At 49.6% G+C, this 24,103-nt stretch overlaps 1 protein-coding gene and 1 long non-coding RNA gene across 2 annotated transcripts in view; both read right to left on the reverse strand.

The window, feature by feature from the left end:
• LOC306807311 (uncharacterized protein) overlaps positions 1-22,641 on the reverse strand; it is a 1,031,843-nt gene extending 1,009,202 nt beyond the window's left edge. Inside the window, exons 1-2 of the mRNA XM_079316761.1 lie at positions 22,539-22,641; positions 21,530-21,628 (exon numbers count right to left, since the gene is read on the reverse strand). Of these exons, the coding sequence (XP_079172887.1) occupies positions 21,530-21,628; positions 22,539-22,560 (121 nt within the window). The 5' untranslated portion in view covers positions 22,561-22,641. The remainder of the gene's footprint in view (positions 1-21,529; positions 21,629-22,538) is intronic.
• Positions 17,444-21,072, reverse strand: LOC306807343. Its single transcript, XR_013775700.1, has 4 exons — positions 20,978-21,072; positions 20,111-20,270; positions 19,924-20,022; positions 17,444-17,531 (listed from the first exon to the last, which is right to left on the reverse strand). It is a non-coding gene; the product is annotated as an uncharacterized lncRNA (long non-coding RNA).
• Positions 22,642-24,103: the final 1,462 nt, after the last annotated feature.

Genomic DNA, 24,103 nt, shown 5'->3' on the forward strand with positions numbered 1-24,103 from the left:
GGCTCAGTTGATTCAAAAAGCAAGAATGAGGCTGCGTGAACTGTCCGGTTGTGATTTCACATGCATACACCTGCCAGTTAAACTTTCTGGGGAGGGAAAGAATTGTCCTGAAAGGCTGACAAAAGAAATGTTTGAACATCTGCTACAAAGCAATGCCAGCCTCCAGATATCTCTGGATAGCTACAGTGAACACATATCTGTTCACAGCCCAGCACATAAGTTGTTTAATGAGGAATTCCACCTCATCCCTCGTGAGAAGAGGAGCAGGAGACCGCTCGAGGCACTCACAGTGTTCACAGATGCATCAGGGGCCTCTCATAAGTCGGTGATGACTTGGAGAAACCCACAGACTCAGCATTGGGAAGCTGATGTTGAGTTTGTGGAGGGGTCACCCCAAATTGCAGAACTGGCTGCAGCTGTGAGAGCCTTTGAGAAGTTCTCAGAGCCTCTTAATCTGGTAACAGATTCAGCTTTTGTTGCTGGGGTAGTGTCTAGAGCGGAGCAGGCAGTGCTTAAAGACATTGATAATGAGCAGCTCTTTAGGCTGCTGTCAAAACTAATCTATTTGGTTTCACACAGAGAACATCCCTTCTATGTGATGCATGTGAGGTCACACATGGATTTGCCAGGTGAGATCACAGAAGGGAACTGTATGGCAGACACTCTTGCAGCTCCAGCTGAAAAGGCATGCCTTCCTGACATCTTCCAACAGGCAAAGCTGAGCCACCAGCAATATCACCAGAATGTACCAGGTTTGGTCCGTCAGTTCCAGCTAACACGAAGTCAGGCTAGAGCCATTGTGGCCACCTGTCCCAGCTGCCAGCTCCAGGCCATGCCATCGCTGGGTACAGGGGTTAACCCTCGGGGCCTTGGCAGCTGTGAGGTGTGGCAAACAGACATCACACACATTCCTAGCTTTGGACGCCTCAAATATGTTCATGTGAGTATTGACACATATTCGGGTGCAGTTTATGCCTCAGCTCACGCAGGGGAAAAGGCAGCACATGCAAAACAACACCTAGTACAAGCCTTCTCAGTTCTGGGAATCCCTAGAGAAATAAAAACAGACAATGGCCCAGCATACATATCCAAGGAGTTCCTGGAATTCACCCAGCAGTGGGGAGTAAATCATAAAACAGGCATCCCATACTCCCCTACAGGCCAAGCTGTGATTGAACGCACACACCAGACACTCAAACAAGTTTTAGCTAGGCAAAGCAGTTCAACTGTGTGGATGTCTCCCCAGCAAAAGCTCTGTAAAGCTCTGTACACAATCAATTTCTTGAATTGTTCATTTGAAAATATGAGTCCTCCTGTGGTCCATCATTTTAACAGCAGTAAACAGTTTAAATTGTCTCAGCACCGACCAGTGTTGATTAGGGATCCAGATACATGGAAAACCAAGGGTCCCTATGAGCTAATAACCTGGGGAAGGGGTTATGCATGTGTATCCACTCCCTCAGGCCCTCGGTGAATTCCCCAAAAGTGGGTTAAACCTTTTGTTCCCAAAACTCCAGCTACAGCAGAAGAGGATAAGAAGCAAGTAACAGTTGCTTCAAAAAGAAGACGCCGCAGAGGAAAAGAAAACAAAAATTTCATGAAGGAATACCCTTCAACAGAAAGAGACTTATAACATGTTTTAAAATGTTTGTTTTTCCTTTTAGAAAAACTGCCCTCCAGTTAACCCTGTTAAGAACCTCATCAAAGTTGTCTTCTTGTTAACAAAAAACCAGAAAATTGACTCAATGAACTGTTTAGAAGCTGGGGGTTCTCAGGGTGGTGGACTTCTATTGTAAAACAATTTTGTTATTCTTTGTTGTTTTTTTCCTTGTAATAATGGCATTTGGGATCATACGTCATTTAATATTTAAGGCCATTAATGGTATAATTCCTTCTACCTCAGTAGACAATCATATAGAGATGACAAATATAGAACAGTCTAACCCTCCTTCTTATTACAAATGGTGGGCAAAAAAATAATTCGGACTAGAATTAGTTTAATATCACCCCCTACTTAAAAAACAAAAAACGGGGAGATGTTGTAATGAGGTATAAAGAATGATTCAGCAAACCTCTGTCCGTCTCTTCCGGTTGGTCCCTGGCTCCCTGTCCCTCTTCCTGTCCTGTGACCTTCCCCTGTGACCTTGTAGCCCACCTGAAGTTCCTGTAGTACCCCCTGTGTCCTTACCCCATTGGCTGCCATCCAAGGCCACTGCCATTACCTTCTCCTGAATACCCCGCTCCCGGAGAGAATCTGTCTCTTTCCTGCCACACCATCGCCATGAAATAAACCTGGGACCTGAAAGAGCCTCTTTTGTATCCTTTTCTAACCCATGCGGTTACTTTGTCTGATCCTAAGTAATTAGGAAAAAGACACAGTAATCATAGCACTGCTCTGCTTCTTCCTTCTTCGCACCTTGTGTTTTACAGCGGTTTCTAACAGAGGTGAATTTTCTTCTACTGCTCACTCAGTACACTCTGCTGCTAGCTTCTGCTACTGCCAAAACACGCCTGGCATGTGCATTTTTCTTCTAAACCCTCTATTCCATACAAGTCTGCCCTGCATCTTGTAAGAGTGCTGTGCACTCCTTGAACCCTGCATAGCGAACAGCACAGTAGTGAAAGTAATGCTTTGGAGAAAGCGTGCACAGCACCCAGCATTCCTTGCCTTGCATTGAATATACCAATGACATCTCTGCATATCACAACCGGATTAACAAGCGTCCTATTTGCCACAGAAGACTGCATGAAGAGTATGTATTGCAGCAGCAAATCTACGGGAAGTTTAATTTCTTTCTTACTAGATTTGTGCTCTTCTCCTTGCAGGGTTCCCAGAGTGTAGTGCAGTCTTAGCAGAAGGAAAGACGACTTGTATGGAGCAGAGGGTTTTTAAGAAAAATGCACATGCCAGGTTTGTTTCGGCAGTAGCAGAAGCTAGCAGCAGAGTGTATTGTGTGTGCAGTAGAAGACAATACCCCTCTGTCAGAAAGAAATCCCAGTAAAACACAATGCGCGAACAATGAAGAAGCAGAGCAGCAGAGTGCTCTGCGCAGTGTACTGTTTGTCAGTGAGTGACTCCTGCTAAGAAGGAAGATCAACGACAGCTAACTTTGCTACTACATGCAAATTCTACATGCAGCCTCCTGTGGTAAACAGGATCTTGCTGTTAGGCTTTGAGATGCAGAGAACACACTGTCCTGTACAGTGGAAAGGGAGAAGTGCTTTGTAGTGCGCTTGCTTTCTCTTTCGCTTGAAGTACAATTTGGCTCTGCAGACTTGAAACAGTGCAATATACTCTTTCAGGAAGCTAGACAGACTGCTGTGCTGTAGGTGGCTTAGGACAAAAGTGCACCTCTCTGTCTGCACTGCTTCTTCTATCAGTACCATGCACGTTGATCTTCCTTCTTACCAGGAGTCACTGACACACAGTGAACTGCGCAGAGCACTCTGCTGCTCTGCTTCTTCCTTGTTCGCGCCTTGTGTTTTACAGCGATTTCTCTCTAAAAGAGGTGAATTCTCTTCTACTGCTCACTCAATACACTCTGCTGCTCGCTTCTTCTACTGCCAAAACACGCCTGGCATGTGCATTTTTCTTCTAAACCCTCGGTTCCATACAAGTCTGCCCTGCATCTTGTAAGAGTGCTGTGCACTCCTTGAACCCTGCATAGCGAACAGCGCAGAAGTGAAAGTAATGCTTTGGAGAAAGCGTGCACAGCACCCAGCATTCCTTGCCTTGCATTGAATATACCAATGACATCTCTGCATATCACAACCGGATTAACAAGCGTCCTATTTGCCACAGAAGACTGCATGAAGAGTATGTATTGCAGCAGCAAATCTACGGGAAGTTTAATTTCTTTCTTACTAGATTTGTGCTCTTCTCCTTGCAGGGTTCCCAGAGTGTAGTGCAGTCTTAGCAGAAGGAAAGACGACTTGTATGGAGCAGAGGGTTTTTAAGAAAAATGCACATGCCAGGTTTGTTTCGGCAGTAGCAGAAGCTAGCAGCAGAGTGTATTGTGTGTGCAGTAGAAGACAATACCCCTCTGTCAGAAAGAAATCCCAGTAAAACACAATGCGCGAACAAGCGAGAAGCAGAGCAGCAGAGTGTTCTGCGCAGTGTACTGTGTGTCAGTGAGTGACTCCTGGTAAGAAGGAAGATCAACGACAGCTAACTTTGCTACTACATGCAAATTCTACATGCAGCCTCCTGTGGTAAACAGGATCTTGCTGTTAGGCTTTGAGATGCAGAGAACACACTGTCCTGTACAGTGGAAAGGGAGAAGTGCTTTGTAGTGCGCTTGCTTTCTCTTTCGCTTGAAGTACAATTTGGCTCTGCAGACTTGAAACAGTGCAATATACTCTTTCAGGAAGCTAGACAGACTGCTGTGCTGTAGGTGGCTTAGGAGAAAAGTGCAACTCTCTGTCTTCTGTGCTTCTTCTTTGAATACCATGCATGTTGAGCTTCCTTCTTACCGGGAGTCACTTTCAAAAAGTACCCTGCGCAGAGCAATCTGCTGCTCTGCTTCCTCCTTGTTCGCGTGTTGTATTTTACAGCGGTTTCTAACAGAGGTGAATTTTCTTCTACTGCTCATTAAGTACACTCTGCTGCTAGCTTCTGCTACTGCCAAAACACATCTGGCATGTGCATTTTTCTTCTAAACCCTCTATTCCACACAGGTCTGCCCCCATCTTGTAAGAGTGCTGTGCACTCCTTGAACCCTGCATAGCGAACAGCAGAGGAATGGAAATAATGCTTTGGAGAAAGCGTGCACAGCACACAACATTCCTGGCCTTGCACTGAACATGCCGATATAATCTCTGCAAATGGCAGCTGGATAACAAGCGTCCTATTTGCCACAGAAGACTGCATGAAAAGTATGTATTGTAGCAGCAAAGCTACGGGAAGTTGAATTTCCTTCTTACTAGATCTGTGCTCTTCTCCTTGCAGGGTTCCAAAATAGTAGTTCAGTTTTACCAGAAGGAAAGCCGACTTGTATGGAACAGAGTGTTTAGAAGAAAAATGCGCATGCCAGGTGTCTTTCGGATGTAGCAGTAGCTAGCAGCAGAGTGTACTGTGTGAGCAGTAGAAGACAATTCACCTCTGTTAGAGAGAAATCGCTGTAAAACACATAGCGCGAACAAGGAAGAAGCAGAGCAGCAGAGTGCTCTGCGCAGTGTACTTTTTGAAAGTGACTCCCGGTAAGAAGGAAGATCAACATGCATGGTACTCGTAGAAGAAGCAGGGCAGACAGAGAGGTGCACTTTTCTCCTAAGCCACCTATAGCACAGCAGTCTGTCTAGCTTCCTAAATGAGAACCTTGCACTCTTTCAACTCTGCAGAGCCAAAGTGTACTTCAAGGTGAGGAGAAAGCAAGCACACCACACAGCACATCTCCCTTTCTACTGTACAGGCCAGTGTGTTCTCTGCATCTCAAAGCCTAACAGAATGATCCTTTTTACCACAGGAGGCAGCATGTAGAATTTGCATGTAGTAGCAAAGTTAGCTGTCCTTGATCTTCCTGCTTACCAGGAGACACTGACAAACAGTAACCTGCGCAGAGCACTCTGCTGCTCTGCTTCTTCCTTGTTCGCGCTTTGTGTTTTACATCGATTTCTCTCTGACAGAGGTTAATTGTCTTCTACTGCTCACACAGTACACTCTGCTGATAGCTTCTGCTACTGCCAAAGCACACCTGTCATGCACACTTTTCTTCTAAAGCCTCAGTTCCACACCAGTCTTCTTTCCTTCTGCTAAGACTGCCATACACTCTTGGAAGCCTGCAAGGAGAAGAGCACAGAACTAGTAAGAAGGAAATTCAACTTCCCGTAGCTTTGCTGCTACAATACATGCTCTTCATGCAGCCTTCTGTGGCCAATAGGACAGTTTTTAATCTGGCTGTGATATGCAGAGATGACATTGGTATGTTCAGTGCAAGGCCAGGAATGCTTTGTGCTGTGCACGCTTTCTCCAAAGCATTACTTTCACTACTGTGCTGTTCGCTATGCAGGGTTCAAGGAGTGCACAGCACTCTTATGTCATTTGTAGTTGCCTGTCCTTTCTGTAGTTTCTCTTCCTGTTTGTTACTATTTCATCGCTGCCTCCTTCACCTGATTTTATATTTTTCTGGATTTTTGGGGTCCTTTGCATTAGTTTTGATTTTTCCTTGGTGGTTTGTTTTGTTTTCCTGTTTCGTTGGGTCACATTTTTGACTTGGTTATTTGATTGAGGCAGGAATCAGGTTGGAATTTGTATTGTAAATTTTCAAAGCCAGGTGTTGCACATAAAGATTTTCTTTCTTTTTCAAGTCACTTCACACGCAGCTCTGCAAACCCCTGTGACTTTGCGGACTGTGTGCTCTCAGACAGCAGTTTGTGCATGAACAGGAAACTTGTAGTTCCTATCTCCATTACATGCAACAAAATTTAAAGTGTTTGGAATTGAACCAATTCTAACATTTATTTTGCCTTATTTTTGCTTCCATGCAATAAAATTGTATCAGATTCATCAATGAACTGGGTTCTTCCAGGCTGGGGTGTGCAAGGATGATCCCTTAGCTCATGTGTGCACCTGGTGTGCACCAGGCCAGACACATGACTGTCATCCATAGCCAGCCTCTGTCTGCAAAGAGAGCAGGGAGCTGCAGCTCTGAGCACCTTAGGGGTTAGTGAGCAAACAGACCAAATCCCTAATTTCTATCAGTTACTTTACCGGGAGTTTTTGTAGACAAGCCCTGCCTTGACCAGGCAGATTGTACCATGGATGCCAGGCTGAGCAGACCCAGGCAAAAGGTGCCTGAGATAAGAAATAATAAACAATCCTTGGAAAAAAGAAAACCGTCTCCAGCAATCTCTCTTCGGCTGCTTCAGAGAAAACCAGGGTTTGAACCACCTTCATGTCCCTCTGGGCTGATCTCGGGGCAAAGGAGGAAGCCCAGACTCGGACATAAAACTACTTGATTTTTGCTAAATATTGAGATCAGGAAAAAATCTCTGGTAAGTAGCTTTTAATACTGAGCTATACATTTAATTTTCAACCTACACACTCAACATTATAGCACAATTTCCTGCATAGCTTTAATGTCATTATTATGGGCTGTACTCAGGAGTCAAGCAGTGGGCTGAAAAACATATTTACAATGAAGTTCTGTTCACAGCACCTGAGGGTGTTCTGGAGCTCTCCTCTTTGTTGTTTTGATTCTTCCTGGGACCTCTGACTGTTGGCTTCATGTTTGCTGCAGATTTCCTTTCCGTTTTTAAAATGAAAATGGTCAAAGTGTCTTCGACCTGTCTTGCTGGACATTGTGAAGAGGAACAGTCCTCTACTGCAAGTGTCACAGGTGGAGCAGAGATCTGGGAGTGCTGTGTTAGAACCAAATCAGACTCGTCAGACCTTCCAGAACAATTGGTCCATGGTGCCCTTCACTGCTCTGCCTGTTCCACACTATTTCATGCCAGAGTAATTTCACTGCCGCTAAGTGTGGATGTGTTTTGCTGGAGCCAGCACAGCAGAACCAGCAGAAACCAGCCCCAGAATTAATGGGGCTCTGCAGAGGAGCCCCAGACCGTTCATCAGCCTGCCCACAGAACTGGCTCCAACTCTGAGCCCTTGTGACTACAGTCCGAAGAAAACATACTTCTAATATTTCTGAGGCACTTAGGACTGAGGCACTGCATGTTCTTGTGCAGATAAGAATCGAGAAGTTCTTTCTTACTTCAGGAAAAACCCGGCATTGGTGCATATCCAGCACCTGGTATCAGCACATTGCGGCTGCACGTGCAGGAGAAGTAGCAGCAGCAGCAGCAGCATTGTTTGTACCCGTGGCTTTGTTAAGCTGAACTCCCCACACTCTGAACAGTGCTCATCACAAATAGATTTAATGGCACACTGGCGCCATACATTTCTCCTAAAAGCTTCCCTTTGCAAGTAAACTTTGCTGGAAAAAGTTAATGCCGAGCATGAACGAGCAACTTGGGTGTCAGTCAGGAGGCGGAGGGGTCAGAAACACTGACACTCCTGGAGCAGCATCTCTCCTGCAGCGCTCGGGGCCACCCGAGCCGCCCCCGGAGCGCTGTGCGGGAGCCGCCCCGGACTCACCTGCAGCGCCAGGCACCATGCAGCGCTGCTCCGCAGGGCGGCCCGCATGTCCTCCAGCAGCTCCCGCAGGCTGCCCTTCTCCTCGTGCAGCTCGGCGATGCGCTCCTTGGGCCGCTCCAGCGCCACCATCTCCTGGCAGCCCTCTCAGGAGCGGGGCCCCGGCGGTCGCCGCTCGGGCTCGGCGGGGCGGACGCGGCTAAGGCGGCGGCTGCGCGGGCGGATCTGGCTCTCGCTGCACTCGCTCTCCCGGCCCAGCGCAGCCGCGGCTCCGCGAGGGTGCTGAAGCGGCCGCGGAGCCGCGCGTGGAAGTGGCGGAAGGTGAGCCCGTCCCGCAGCCCCGGCACCGCTCGGGCTCCGCTGCCTCCTGCGGCCCCGGCACAGCGTGCGGAACTCCTCGCCGGGGATGCTGCCCACCCGACGCAGTGAAGGCGCTGGAAGATCTCCTGCAGCTGCTGCTCCAGGCCGGCGGCCAGCACGACGCTCTGGTTCTCCACGCCGCGCTCCAGCCCGGAGCGGCGGGCGAGGGCGCCGAGCAGCCGCTGCGTGCGCCGGGCCGGCCGCCCGTAGGGGTCCCAGCCCTCAGGCGGCTCCATCGCGCCCGCCCGGCCCGCGGCGCTGCTCGAGCATCCTGAGCGCCGCCCAAGGTCTGAACACGCTGCCAAAGCCAGGCGGTGCCAACAGGCTCCGGTAACAGCCCTGGCATGGCGTGGTGAGGAGCCGGGTCTGGGGGCCATCCAAGGAGTCCTGTCAAGAGCAAATCGTTCTAATATTCCCTCGAGGACAAAAAAGGAGCAAAGCAGTGCAGCTGATATGTGAGGGAAAAGAATTCAAGTTCATTTAAAACACTGCTTAACACAGGGTTGAAGATAAGCAGAGGCATGGGGAAAAATACATCTAAATGCCAGTTTGCAGTAAACCAAGACCTGCAAGTTGCATCTGAATACCACATTCTTAAAAATCAGAACCAGCTTTCATCAGAATTCATCATATCCCAAAATATAGTTTTGTCCAACCTAACGCAATAAAAGAAAACCGCATGAATATGTGGACCAAAAAAACCCCAAAACTACAAAGACCTCCACTCCAGGCTAAAAACTGTATGTAAACTAAGCTGACCAAGGAAGTTTTGTGAACATGGGGGGGATCTGATGCAATAGAGATCAGATCAGAGTGTGTTCAGCCGGTGCCGACCCCAGGCTTGGCGCTGTCCCTTTTTTTGATTGTGGCTATTGAGGACTAATTTTGGTTGCAAAATAAATATCGCTTCTTTTAATCATATTTAATTCAGCTTCATCTCGTTTTTGTCTATAACATCTGCAAATAGGCTTTGATGGGAAATCTCTGACAGCCTTTGGTTTTGCTCTTGAAGATAAGTCGAGCACCTGAGTAGTTTTGGTGAGGAATGGAGAATTGTTTGTATCTCAGTATTTCCTCAGGAGGAGCCTTTAATTTTAGCACAGGAAGAAGGAAAGGCAAAGGTTTAAAAGCCTTCCCTTCCTGAAGGGACACACTTCCAGAGGAGTCTATGAGGAGAAGTCCCCTCAGCCAGTGCCAGGGCTGTTTGCCTCCTCTGCAGGCTCAGTATTCTGGGAATTCCACAAGCCTCAGCTGCCACTGTACTTTCCTCTGAATATTTCTTGTTGTGCAGTACACAGGGAGAATATTTTGTGCTAGATTCTCCTATGGGCTTTGAGGTGAATCTCAGTAAGAATGATGATTTTCATGTCCAGATGTACTTTTTGTAGATAGTAAGGGAAAGGGAAGAGGTACCATGGAAAATTGATTGCTCAAAGTGTGAGTGCCCAGCCACACTGAAAATGAAGTTTGAATTGAAGAATTTTTTTAATTTTTTTCCCCCAACATGTGGGGTAAAACATGCAGAGCTAAACAAGTTCTTTGGAGAGATTTAGCCAGCACCCAGCTGTATGAAAATCAAAACAGCAAAGGATGAGACAGGGCATGGGAAGTATCTTCAGCTCTTCCTGTTGAAGGTACAAGGGTATAAAAATTGCCATTGGATGTTACCCATAGGTAACAGCTGTTATTTGCAGGGAAGAGCAGATGCCCCAAACTGTTGGTGGCCCATGTGCTGAGTGGCTGGCCCAGTTTCAGTCCTAGCGGGACCAGGGCGGCTGGCTGGGCAGGGGAGGAGGTGGGGGGATCTCGGGGGGCTTCTGCTTCACAGCTGGGCTGGGGGGCTGTGGGGGAGGCACAGAGGTCTGGTGCTCTGCTTTCCTGGGCGGCTGCTGCTGCGTAGGCCGTGTCTGAGAGAGGTCAAACCAGGTGGTCCTTGGGCTCTCTGGGGGCAAGGGGGAGTCGCGCCTTCTCGGCCGGGATGCTGGAGCTGCAGCAGGACGACTGTGGAGAGAGCAGTGTCTGAGGCTCCAGCTGCCCCTGGCACACAGGGAGCCTCCTGCCCAGCAGGGCCCAGAGCTGACAAGGCTCCCCAACACAGCTGGAGCTGCTGGCACAGCTTGGCCCAGCTGGACAGCTGCCCCTCAAGGCCCCGGCCAGCAGGGGATGGCTCTGGGCAGGGTCCCTGGCCAGGAGCAGCCCCAGAGCGCCTCTGCCTTTCAAGGGCAATCTGGTCCCCGCTCTTTCTCCTCCCCACCTTGCTCTGCCTCTGCCCGCTGCTCCTGGGGCTGCTCTTGGCCACGCAGCCTCAGCGGGAGCCAGCACTGGCTGCAGCCCCAGCGGCTCCCCAGGACAAGGCCCAGCAATTGAGAGGCCAATGAAAGCACTGGGCAGCAGCAGAACCCTCAGCAGAGTTATGTGGACAACCACTGACCATGCACAACTCCACAACAGCCTCACTGGCAATGTTTCCTATCATCAGGCTTAAAAGAATCTTTTTGAGGCTGAGGTCAGCAAAACACTCACCATTTCCTCTTCCAGCAGTACCAGATTCCGGCAAAGAACATCATCAGGATCAGTGCCCCACCAGCCACAATGGCCAGTAACTTATCCTAACAGTGTGTTCCACAGCAGAAATCTCTTCTCATGCTTTTCCAGATATTTTCAGCACGTGTTAGCTTGCCAACTGCATCTGTGGGAGCAATGGCAGACTGAGCCCATGCTGTGCTCCATTGCTGAGCTGGCAGCTCGCTGGATACAGCCAGGACGTTCTCTGTTTCCCCCAGAGCTGGGCCTGGGGCACCTTGGCCCCTCTTGGAACAGGACTCTCATCCACGAACCCTGGAGACTACATGGGATAATTCATCTGTGTTGTGCTGGTGTTCTGAGGCAATATTTGAATATTTGAATATTCCATATTCCAATATTTCAATATTCATATTCCAATATTCGAATATTTCAATATTCCATATTCCAGTACTCCAACATCGGAATATTTCAAATTCCAATATTTTGCATTCCAATATTCCAATATTCTAATATTCCATATTCTTATCTTCAATTTCTCCAATATTCCCATATATCAGTATTTCAATATTCCACATTCTAATATTTCCATATTCCAGCATTCCCGTATTCCAATATTCGAATATTCAAGTTTCCAGTATTCTAGTATTCCAATTTTCCAATAGTCCAATATTCCACTTTAAATTCATTACAATATTTCCAATAATCCATATACTTATATTCCAATATTCCAGTATTCTGTGTTCCAATGTTTCAATATTCCATTATTCCCACATTTCAATATTGCAATATTCCATATTGCAATATTCCACATTCTAATATTATAATATTTCAATATTATATTTCAATATTATATTTCAATATTATATTCCAATAATATTCCAATATCCCAAGATTCCAATATTGTAATATTCCAGTATAGTAATATTCCATATTCCAACATTCCAAACTACCATATTCAAATAGTGCAATATTCCATATCCCAATATTCCATATTCCAATATTCCAATATTGCAATTTTCTAATATTCCATATTCTTATATTCTGTATTGCAATATTGGAATATTCAATATTCCAGTGTTACAATATTGCAATATACTAATATTACAATATTCAATATTGCAATATTTTATATTCTAATATTGTATATTCCAATATTCCATATTCCAATATTTTAATATTCCAATATTTTAACATTCAATATTCCCATATTGCAATATTCCATATTCCAGTCTTCCCATATTGGAATAGTCCATATTCCTATATTCCAAAATTTCCAGCACTCCTGATTCTGATAATTCATATTCCCATATTCCAATATTCCAATATCCCCATTGACCAATATTCCAATATTCTACTTCCCTTTATTCCCATATTCCAGTATTTCAAAAATTCCACATTCCAATATTTCAATATTGGAATATTCTATATCCCAATATTCTAATATTCCAACACTCCCATACTCTATATTCCAATATTCCAATACTCCAAGATTCCATATTCCAATATTTTAATATTCGCTTATTCCCATATTTCAATATCCCGATGTTCCATATTCCAATATTCCAATATTCCATAATCTAATATACAGATCTTCCCAGATTCCAGTACTCCAATATTCCACATTCCAATACTCCAATATTGCGTATTTCAATATTCCAATATTGCCATATTCCAATATCCCACATTCCAATATTCCATATTCCAATACTCTAATAGTGCATATTCCAATATGCCAATATTCCCATATTCCCATATTCCAATATCCCACATTCCAGTATTCTATTATTCCAATATTTCATATTCCATTGCTCCAATATTCCACATTCCAATATTCCAATATTATAAATGCAAATATTCCAATATTCCAAAATTTCTACTTCCAATATTCCATATTCAAATTTTCCAGTATTCCAATATTCCAATATTCCAATAAACCAATATTCCATATTCCAGTTATTTTCCAGTGTGTTTGTCATGGAACTACTACAAAGCTTACAATCAGAGAATTGAGTTGGAAGGGACCCCCAAGGGACATCCAGTTCAGCTCCTGACCTTGCACAGACACCTGAAAATCCCACCCTGTTCCCATTGTCCAAATATTCTTTGAGCTCTGGCAGCCCTGGGCTTGTTCCCATTCAGTGGGAGCATGTTCAGTGCCTAACCTGGAGAAAAACCTTTCCCCAGTTCCCAGCCTGTCCCTCACCTGACCATTCCAGCTGTTCTTCTCACATAAGGAATTTTTCCCATTTACATAGGACCCGATTTTTTCTGGGTTTGGGCAGGACAGAGATTGAGTGGAGCCAATTTTTATGGGATCTTCCTTCTTCATGGCAGCTCTTTCGAGATCTGAGTAGCAGCAGCTTGCATTTGGGCAGGGAAGGGAGACTTTTCCTTTGGGAAGGGGGATAAGCATGTGGGGAATAATGAAGTACAAAAAAACCAAATTTCCCGCAAGGTTAAGCATTCTTAGGTATAACTAAATACAAAATACTCAAGCCCAAATTTCCAGCAAATTTAAGCTTTCTGGGGAATAACTAAGTACAAAATACCTAACTTTCCAGAACGATGAAGCATTCTGGAAAATAACTAAGTAGAAAATGACCAAATTTCCAGAAAAGCTAAGCATTTTCTACTCCCTCTAACCTCAGTAGCAGAAGCATGGATTTACCTTTCTTTAAAATACAAAATGGTTGTTGCTTAGGAAGTTCTGCTTTATTTTCTTCTTTGTTTAAGATTTGTCTGTCTTATTGTGGGTTTTTGTGTGTTTTTTTTTCTTTTTGCTTTTTGTTTTTTGGGGTGTTTTTGTTTTGTTTTTGGTCTGGGTTTTTTTTTTTTTTTTTTTTTCTTTTTTAGCTGAGAGTCTTTAAACTGGCCAAGTCCTGGCCCACTCTGAACATGCTGATAAAAAATCACTGGCAACTTTGGTAGCACGATGTTAGAAGTTTTTATTTTGCTGGATGAGGACTTTAAACAATCACGTGCAAATAAGCATTTATTGCTGTCTGATTAGGAAGAGCGAATGATCCAGCAACATGCACAAAACTTCTTAAAGGCAGGTTTATTGAAAGGCCACCACATTTCCATAGGATGGATTGTGCCATGCACAATAGAAAAGGTTTATTGGTCTAAGAAGGCAACACCTCTTTGAAAAGATGCTTTCTACAAAATATCACAAGACACACACACACTGTTCTGTGATAAACACTAGGTGTTATTCTGTGTTATTCATACTTTTTTCTCTTGTTTAACTTTGAGAAAATTCAGCCTGGGAAAGATCTGAGCTGGAGATGAGAAAACCAACAGCCTTCAGCAGTGTCCACAAGCATTTTGCAATAAAAGCTGAAGATACGAAACTGGGGGTAGACCTGCACCTGAGGGGGAAAAGAAACTAAAGGAAGCAAAACCTGGCATTTTAACAGCCAGAAAATTCCATCATTTCATGAACAGGGAAAGGTTCTGAGTATTAAAAAGAGGATGGAGGTTTCTTCTAAAAGCTGCCGACTGGCTCAGTCATGAGATGCTGTTGTGTGCAGGAGCTGCAGTGGAACTGCACTCCTCACTGCTTACAGCCAGTGCTGGCTCCCACTGAGGCTGCGTGGCCAAGAGCAGCCCCAGGAGCAGCGGGCAGAGGCAGAGCAAGGTGGGGAGGAGAAAGAGGGGATGGTTCTGGGCAGGTTCCCTGGCCAGAAGCAGCCCCAGAGCGCCTCTGCCTTTCAAGAGCAATCTGGTCCTCGCTCTTTCTCATCCCCTTGCTCTGCCTCTGTCCGCTGCACCTGAGCAGGGCTAATAATGAGGGATTATTCTGTCACAAAAGGCACATTTAGAAGTTGCCTTCAGCATGCACCACGATCTTCACACTGTAACTGGCTAGGACTTCCAGTCAATCCATGACTTGATCCCAGTCTAGATGGGAGCACAGATCAGAAGACTTTTCATGGTGGGCTGGATTCCCCATGTGCTTGAGGCAACTGGGCACTGCATGGAGTCCTCAGTGGGAGCAGCCACAGCCTCAGCTGTAACCCCGGAGCCTCCTGTGCCCCAGAGCGGCCGTGGCTGTGAATGTGTCACTGGCTGCAGCACAGGGCCAGGGCTAGCGAGGCCCTTGTTGGGCCTCTGGTGTTGATGGCAGCCCCATCGGAGCCCGGGGCCGCGGCCCTTCCCCACCGGGACCCTGACCCAGCCCAGCCCGGCCTCAGGACCCGGCCAGACCAGGGCACAGAGGCTGCAGAGGCCCCGCCGGCCCCGAGGGATGGGCTGTGCCCATGGCCCCCGAGGGATGGGCTCTGCCCATGGCCCCCGAGGGATGGGCTGTGCCCATGGCTCTCGAGGGATGGGCTCTGCCCATGGCCCCCGAGGGATGGACCTTAGCTTAGACCATTGTGCAATAGACCAATATGCATTTGTGTCTCACGAGGGATCCCTGCACACCTTAGCAGGGAGCCCAAAACATCCCTGTGGGCCTCACAAAAGAATCCAGCCCCTGCCCACCTTAGGAAGGACTTGGCTCCTCTCCAGGCCTTGACGGCAGCCACTAAACCACCACATAAATCATGAGGGACTCACCCTCCCTGCCAGTCTTACTGCACTCTCCAGTCACCTGTACCCCATAGAGGGAACCCCAAATACACTGAGAACCTCATGAGGAGCCCCAGTCACATGCAGCACTTACAAAGAACCCAAACCCCACATGTCTTACTGGAAAACTCCACACCCTCCTGTGTGTCTCATGTCGGACCCCAGTAATCCGCCAGCCTTACAGGGGTCCCATTACCTGCGTGCCCTAGAATAGCCAGGAATGCCATTAACACTGCCCAGCAGTGTGTTCCCCGAGAGAAACCCATTCCAGTGCCCTCCTGGGAATGGGGAACATGTGTTGAGGTGCTGGCTGAATCTGTGGGAGCAATGGGGAGTGTGAGCCCGTGCTGTGTTCCACTGCTGAACTGGCAGCTCACTGGATACAGCCAAGATGTTCTCTGTTCCCCCGGAGCTGGGGCACCTTGGTCCCCTTGGCACAGGCTGTGCCACCCAACACAGCCCAGAAGGCCGGGAGGAGAACCTGGGGGTGGCAGGAAGCTGAGAGAAAACCGTGCTCTAGAACTGAGGGAGCTCTTTCAGAAGCCAAGACAGTGACTTCACGAGATTCCCACTGTGCTCAAAGTCTCCCTCTGAAGACAAACAGATGAGCTTGTCAGAAAACCTGGAAAATATCTCAGAAAAGGTTTTGTGCACTTTGTTTGTGACTAGGTACAAATCTTGAGTGGGAAAAGAGCCTTTCAGCAGGATGGGTGTCTTGGAGTGTCTAAGTTCTTCCTAGAGTAAAGAGTAGCAATTAAATGCAATTTTATACTTTATTCTAAATGTGTAAAAGTGTTCTAAGCTTTTCAGAATTCTAAAACAACTTTGAAAAATCCTAAACTATTGTGGAAATAAGGAGAAAATATTTGTGGATACCTATAAACAATAAAGAGTTCTAAACATTTCTAAAAATGAAAAATGAAGAAAAAACTACATGGCGGTGTCTTATGAGCCCGGTGCCTGACTGCTGCCTGCCCAGCCCTGGCGGAGCCCAGACAAGGAGCTCAGCCAGTGCTGGGGGTACCACCCAGACACCAGAGCTGAAGCGCTAAGGTATTGCTGAACTCAAACCAATCCCTAGAAGGAGTGAGCTGCCTTCAGCCCTGGCCGAACACCAGGGCCAGCACCTTTGGGGACAAAGGGTTTTGTTCCGGGTGGTGATGCTGGCAGAGCAACAAGATGGTAAGGCAGCTGTAAGGGAGCCAGTGGACACTGGCATGGGGATGGCCGATGACAGGCAATGGTGTCTCCAACTGATGGCTTTGTCTGCTCTCGTGAAGCTGCAAAGGCACACCTGTGGAGAGAGCAGTGTCTGAGGCCCCAGCTGCCCCTGGCACACAGGGAGCCTCGTGCCCAGCAGGGCCCAGAGCTGGCAAGGCTCCCCAGAATGGCTGGAGCTGCTGGCACAGCTTGACCCAGCTGGACAGCTGCCCCTCAAGGACCCGGCCAGCAGAGAATGGCTCTGGGCAGGGTCTCTGGCCAGGAGCAGCCCCAGAGCGCCTCTGCCTTTCAAGGGCAATCTGGTCCCTGCTCTTTCTCCTCCCCACCTTGCTCTGCCTCTGCCCACTGCTCCTGGGGTTGCTCTTGGCCACGCAGCCTCAGCGGGAGCCAGCACTGGCTGCAGCCCCAGCGGCTCCCCAGGACAAGGCCCAGCAATTGGGAGGCCAATGAAAGCACTGGGCAGCAGCAGAACCCTCAGCAGAGTTATGTGGACAACCACTGACCATGCACAACTCCACAGCAGCCTCACTTGCAATGTTTGCTGCCTACAAGCGGCTATGAAATGAAGCTGTCTGAAGGGGAAAGCAGCAAAACACTCACCATTTCCTCTTACAGCAAAACCAGGTTCCTATACAGCATAACACAAAGACAAGCTCCAAAACAACCAGAAACTGCACCCAGCAGCGTGTATCCTGACAAAAACCCTTTCCATCTTCCTTCTGCAAATCGGGAACATGTGTGGTGGTGCCGACTGCATCTGTGGGAGCAATGGAGTGTCTGAGCCCGTGCTGTGTTCCACTGCTGAGCTGGCAGCTCGTTGGATACAGCCAGGACCTTCTCTGTTCCCCCAGAGCTGGGGCCTGGGGCACCTTGGCCCCCCTGGCACAGGCTGTGCCACCCAACGAAGCCTAGAAGGCTGGGAGGAGAGCCCGGGGGCAGCGCAGCTGCTTGGGCAGTGGCTCCTTCCAGGGACCCGGGCCCAAGCCAGCCCTGAGCAGCTACTGCCAGCCCCGAGCCTCCCTGTCCCGTGACAGCTGCCCCAGCCCCAGGGGACACAGTCAGACCCTGTCAGGACCCAGTGCAGCCCCTACCCAGTTGGGAGCCAGGGCTGGCTGTGGCCCTGGGCTCATGGCAGGGCTCCTGCTTGGAGCTGCTCCTGTGCCTTGGGCTTCTGGGCACTCAGGGCAGCTCCAGGAGCAGCTGCAGCAGGACGGACATTGGTGCATTAGTCCCCTTTCCCAGGGGCTGAGAAGGAGCTCCAGAGGCCTCTAAGCCAAGCCTCCTCCAGCTTTGGTTGCTGCTGGGCTGTGCAAGGGCAAGGGCTGAGCCTGGCACAGCAATTACCTCCTGTGCCTGTGCCTGTGCCTGTGCCTGTGCCTGTGCCTGTGCCTGTGCCTGTGCCTGTGCCTGTGTCTGGCATCGCTGTCCCTCCTGCAGGAGAGGCTGGCACCGAGCCGCTCTTTCCTCTGTGAATTGACTCCTTCTGCACAGACTGGTGCTCTATCACTTAAGAAAGGAAAAGGGATAGCTAAATCATATGTAAATATTGCCCATTGGAGAGCTGGCATCTGCCAGAGCAGGGCTTGGCAATCCCATGGATAAGGTTCAAAAGACGTCTAAGCTTTTATGCAGAGACAGGGTCTTCACTGTCGTAGAAGTTCTGGGCCTGAGCTGCAGAAGCAGTGAGGGGATTACACAGGGCCAGGGCACACATGAGCACGGCTCTCTCCTGGCACCTGCAGCGATGCCCCCCTGGTCGAGCTTTGGGATCTGAGCTGGCAGCTCCGCCAGGGGGAAAGGCCTTGACCTACCCTCACCAGCTCCCAGAGGCTGTTCCCTGGATGTGGGTTGGGAAGCCAGATCACCTTCTCCAACACGTTCATCTGCAAAGTAAGGCAGAACAGAACAGCTCCCAGCACTGCAGGAGATGTTCAGGCTGCCTGGGGCTGGCAAAGGAGCCGCATAAGGCACAGCCCTGGGGCACAGCCCTGGGCCCTTCCCTTCCCTCTCTGCTCGTCTGTGTGGATGCACAGAGCACATGGAAGGAGACACTGGCAGCGCACGTGGGAGGAGCATTGACTGCTAAATGCACCTTCCTCCCACTGACAGCGAGCTGTAGGATCACCCAAGGCTCCAGAAGGGAGCAGGGCAAGGTTTCCAGAATCCTTCAACCCTGGCAATATGTAAAAGGATTAATCACAGAGGTGAGCCCTTGCCAAATGGACACAGACTATTCTGACCGGAAAGGCACACTGAGAACTTGCCCCCACCATGTTCTAGTATCTTCACACTGCCGTTCACAAGATTTTCTAAATAACCCATGTCAAAATCCCAACCAAGAGGGGAGCACAGATCAGAAACATTGCCATGGTGTTCTGTGATTCCCTTCTGCCGCAGGGACTTGGGCACTGCAAGGGGGTCGGGCAAGGCTGTGGGAGCAAGGTGTGAATGGACATGGCCAATGCTGCAGAGGGGCCTGGAAAGCTCTGGACACTCCACACTGTTTAGAGGCCCTGTGCACCATCCCTTGCAGGGAGGCAGCAGACATGGCAGCTAAAGACTCAGCCGGACACAGGCCCAGAGGCACAGCAATTACCTCTTGTCATTGTGCCTGGCATCACCTCCCTTCCTGCAGCAGAGGCTGGAACGGAACCAGTGCTTCCACGAGGAAATGCTTCCTTCAGGCCAGTCTTTCCTTTCATTGCTGGATGAGGGGACAAGTGCATCAGATGGAGCCGTTCCCCATTGGGGAGGTGCCATCCTAAGGAGGCAATGCTTGTCAAAGTCATGGATATGGATCAGGATATCATAGAAATTTTCTGGATTTGCCAGGGCCCTCCCTTCTTCTAAAAGCTGCCCTTACTGATCTACTCCAAGACTGGGAAATTTCAAGAGATCTCAGGGTGTGCATGGCCAATGGGGCACATTGGGCTCCCTGTGAGCTGATGCCAAAGGCCTTCCTGCAGAGGCTGGGGAGAAGCTGCAGCCAGGCCAGGCTGGGAAACAGCCCTGCAGGGTGTGACAGCAGCAGTGGGGCAGCGAGGCTGCCATGGATCCCTTCTTGCTGTGCCGGGCACGGCGTGTCCAGATGTGCAGGGAAAGCCCCCGGCTGCTGAGTGTCAGGTGAACGCTGAGGGAAATGCACCCACCACGGCGTCTCTGCAGATCACTCAGCATCTGGTCCACAAAATCGGATGCCTCCAGAGACTCACTATTTCCTATTTGTTTGTTCTTCTTTCTCAGGGAACCTTAAGAGAAGATATTTCAATTTTTTCAGGAATTGATCCCACAAAAGCAGTGCTCAGCCTGCGGGGTCAGCAAGGACACACTACTCACCCCTGTGATCAGAACTGGGCTTTTGTGCAGAATCCAGAAAAGGACCAGGGAAAGTCTTCCCTGCAGACACACCTGTAACTCAACAGCCACAGAAGCTTCAGTCACATGGTTCCTACTAGGTTGTCAATGATTATTCCTTGGTGGGACAGTGAGAACATACCTGCAGGAGGCTCCAGAGGCTGCAGATCTTCATGAAGCCCAGCTACTTGAGAAGCTGTCCAAGCACTCTCACCTAGAATGGAGCACAGATGAGAAGCATTTCCATGGTGTGCTGGGATCCCCTTCTGCCTTAGGGTCCTGGGCACTGCCAGGGGGCAGGTAAGGTTGTAAGACCCTGATGTGAATGGACAAGGCCAAAGCTGCGGATGGGTCTGGGGAGCTCTGGGCAGACTCATGGTCACTCTGCCCCCTATTTCTATGCTCTGTGCAACATCCCTGCAGTTGCAACACCCAGGGCTTCTGGGGCTTCTGTCAATCCCAGTGAGGATAACCTCCATAAAAGCCTTGGGAAAATTGCCACAGGCAGTGAAACAACCATCCTTCCTAACCCCACTCTGTCCATCTTTATGGCCAGCTCCCCCAGCCCCAGGGGATAGAGTCAGGCCCTGTCAGGACACCCTGGAGCCCTGATCTCCCCCTCTGCCCTTTCCCCACCATGGGCACCCCTTGCAGCCCCTCCCAGGTTTTGGGCAGTGTCTCCCACAGAGGGAGCCCAGCAGGACTACTCAGTAGCCGAGTGCCCTGAGCCTGCTCGGGATAATTCCTCTGGGCTGTGCCGCTCTTGTGCAGGCTGTGCCCGCTCTGTCCAGCAGCAGAGATTGCAGCTCAAGGCTCAGCAGGGCTCAGGCCCAGAGGACCAGCAATTACCTCCTGTCACTGTGCCTGGCATCACCTCCCTTCCTGCAGCAGAGGCTGGAACAGAATTACTGTGTCCTCGGGGAAATGCTTCCTTCAGGCCAGTCTTTCCTTTCATTGCTGGATGAGGGGACAAGTGCATCAGATGGAGCCGTTCCCCATTGGGGAGGTGCCATCCTAAGGAGGCAATGCTTGTCAAAGTCATGGATATGGATCAGGATATCATAGAAATTTTCTGGATTTGCCAGGGCCCTCCCTTCTTCAAAAGCTGCCCTTACTGATCTACCCCAAGACTAGGAAATTTCACGGGATCTCAGGGTGTGCATGGCCCATGGGGCACTTTGGGCTCCCTGTGAGCTGATGCCAAAGGCCTTCCTGCAGAGGCTGGGGAGAAGCTGCAGCCAGGCCAGGCTGGGAAACAACCCTGCAGGGTGTGACAGCAGCAGTGGGGCAGCGAGGCTGCCATGGATCCCTTCCCACTGTGCCGGGCACGGCGTGTCCAGATGTGCAGGGAAAGGCCCCGGCTGCTGAGTGTCAGGAGAAGGCTGAGGGAAATGCACCCACCACGGCGTCTCTGCAGATCATTCAGCATCTGGTCCAGAAGTCTGTCAGCCTCCAGCGATTTCTTGTCTCCTATATCTGGGTTGTTCCAACCAGGAGGACCTTAATGGAAAGTATTTCCATTTCTCATTCAGGCTGCAGGGGCAGTGAGTTCATTGAGTGCTGCAAGGCACTCTCTCAGCTCTGCCATCTGCTCAGGAGCAGGGGCTGAGGCACCACGTGCCTCTAGTGGCCACATGCTAAGATTGAAGGAACCCCTTGCATGGCAGTCAAGGGAGAAAAGACTCCCTGGAGCTGCCAGCAGATCTGAACCCAGCCCCTGCCAGGGACAGGGCTTGGCAGCAGCTCAGGCTGCCTGGAGCCAGCAAAGGAGCCACACAAAGGCACATCCCTGGGCCCTTCCCTTCCCTCTCTGCTCGTCTGTGTGGCTGCACAGAGCACATGGAAGGAGACACTGGTAGTGCACATGGGAAGAAGATGGACTAAATGCTCCTTCCTCCCCCTGACAGTGATCCCACAGCATCCACCAAGGGCTCCTGAAGGGAGCAGGGAAAGGACACCACAATCCTTCAACCCTTTTTAAAATGTAAAGGGAATAATCACAGAAGTGAGCCCTTTCCACAGTGACTCAGACTATTTTGACAGGAAAGGCACACTGAGGACTTGCCCCCACCATGCTCTAGAATCTTCACACTGCCGTTGACCAGATTTTCTAAATAACCCATGTCACAATCCCAACCAAGAAGGGAGCACAGATCAGAAGCATTGCCATGGTGTTCTGGGATTCCCTTCTGCCTTAGGGACCTGAGCACTGCAAGGGGGTCGGGCAAGGCTGTGGGAGCAAGATGTGAATGGGCATGGCCAATGTTGCAGAGGGTCCTGGAAAGCTCTGGGCTGGCTCTGGACACTCTCCACACTGTTTGCAGGCCTCGTGCCAAGTCAGTGGCAGGGAGGCAGCCAGGATGGCAGCTCAAGGCTCAGCAGGACACAGGCCCAGAGGCCCAGCAATTACCTCCTGTGACTGTGCCTGGCATTGCCTCCCTTCTTGCAGTAGAGGCTGGCACCGAACCAGTGCTTCCTCTGGGAATCTGAGCCGCCAGTCCAGTCTCTTCTTCCATCTCTGGAGAAAGGAAGAGGGACAGCTGGATCAGATGGATTTGTCCCACATTGGGGAGGTGGCATCTTCAGGAGACAATGCTTGTCATAGATATTGGTAGGGATCAGGACAAAGGCCATGTTTTGGGGATGGCCAGGGCCCCCCTTCTCCAAACAGCTGCCCCTCCTCATTTTTTGGGAGACCAGGAAATTTCAGGGGATCTCAGGGTGTGCATGCCCAATGGGGCACTTTGGGCTCCCTGTGAGTTGATGCCAAAGGCCTTCCTGCAGAGGCTGGGGAGAAGCAGCAGCCAGGCCAGGCTGGGATACAGCCCTGCAGGGTGTGACAGCAGCAGTGGGGCAGCGAGGCTGCCATGGATCCCTTCCCGCTGTGCCGGGCACGGCGTGTCCAGATGTGTAGGGAAAGCCCCCGGCTGCTGAGTGTCAGGAGAACGCTGAGGGAATTGCACCCACCACGTTCTCTTTCCAGATCACTCAGCATCTGGTCCACAAAATCGGATGCCTCCAGAGACTCACTATTTCCTATTTGTTTGTTCTTCTTTCTCAGGGAACCTTAAGAGAAGATATTTCAATTTTTTCAGGAATTGATCCCACAAAAGCAGTGCTCAGCCTGCGGGGTCAGCAGGGACACACTACTCACCCCTGTGATCAGAACTGGGCTTTTGTGCAGCATCTAGAAAAGGACCAGGGAAAGTGTTCCCTGCAGACACACCTGTAACTCAACAGCCACAGAAGCTTCAGTCACATGGTTCCTACTAGGTTGTCAATGATTATTCCTTGGTGGGACAGTGAGAACATACCTGCAGGAGGCTCCAGAGGCTGCAGATCTTCATGAAGCCCAGCTACTTGAGAAGCTGTCCAAGCACTCTCACCTAGAATGGAGCACAGATGAGAAGCATTTCCATGGTGTGCTGGGATCCCCTTCTGCCTTAGGGTCCTGGGCACTGCCAGGGGGCAGGTAAGGTTGTAAGACCCTGATGTGAATGGACAAGGCCAAAGCTGCGGATGGGTCTGGGGAGCTCTGGGCAGACTCATGGTCACTCTGCCCCCTATTTCTATGCTCTGTGCAACATCCCTGCAGTTGCAACACCCAGGGCTTCTGGGGCTTCTGTCAATCCCAGTGAGGATAACCTCCATAAAAGCCTTGGGAAAATTGCCACAGGCAGTGAAACAACCATCCTTCCTAACCCCACTCTGTCCATCTTTATGGCCAGCTCCCCCAGCCCCAGGGGATAGAGTCAGGCCCTGTCAGGACACCCGGGAGCCCTGATCTCCTCCTCTGCCCTTTCCCCACCATGGGCACCCCTTGCAGCCCCTCCCAGGTTTTGGGCAGTGTCTCCCACAGAGGGAGCCCAGCAGGACTGCTCAGTAGCCGAGTGCCCTGAGCCTGCTCGGGATAATTCCTCTGGGCTGTGCCGCTCTTGTGCAGGCTGTGCCCGCTCTGTCCAGCAGCAGAGATTG

Source organism: Erithacus rubecula (assembly GCF_903797595.1).
Source record: "Erithacus rubecula genome assembly, chromosome: 13".
Taxonomy (NCBI): domain Eukaryota; kingdom Metazoa; phylum Chordata; class Aves; order Passeriformes; family Muscicapidae; genus Erithacus; species Erithacus rubecula.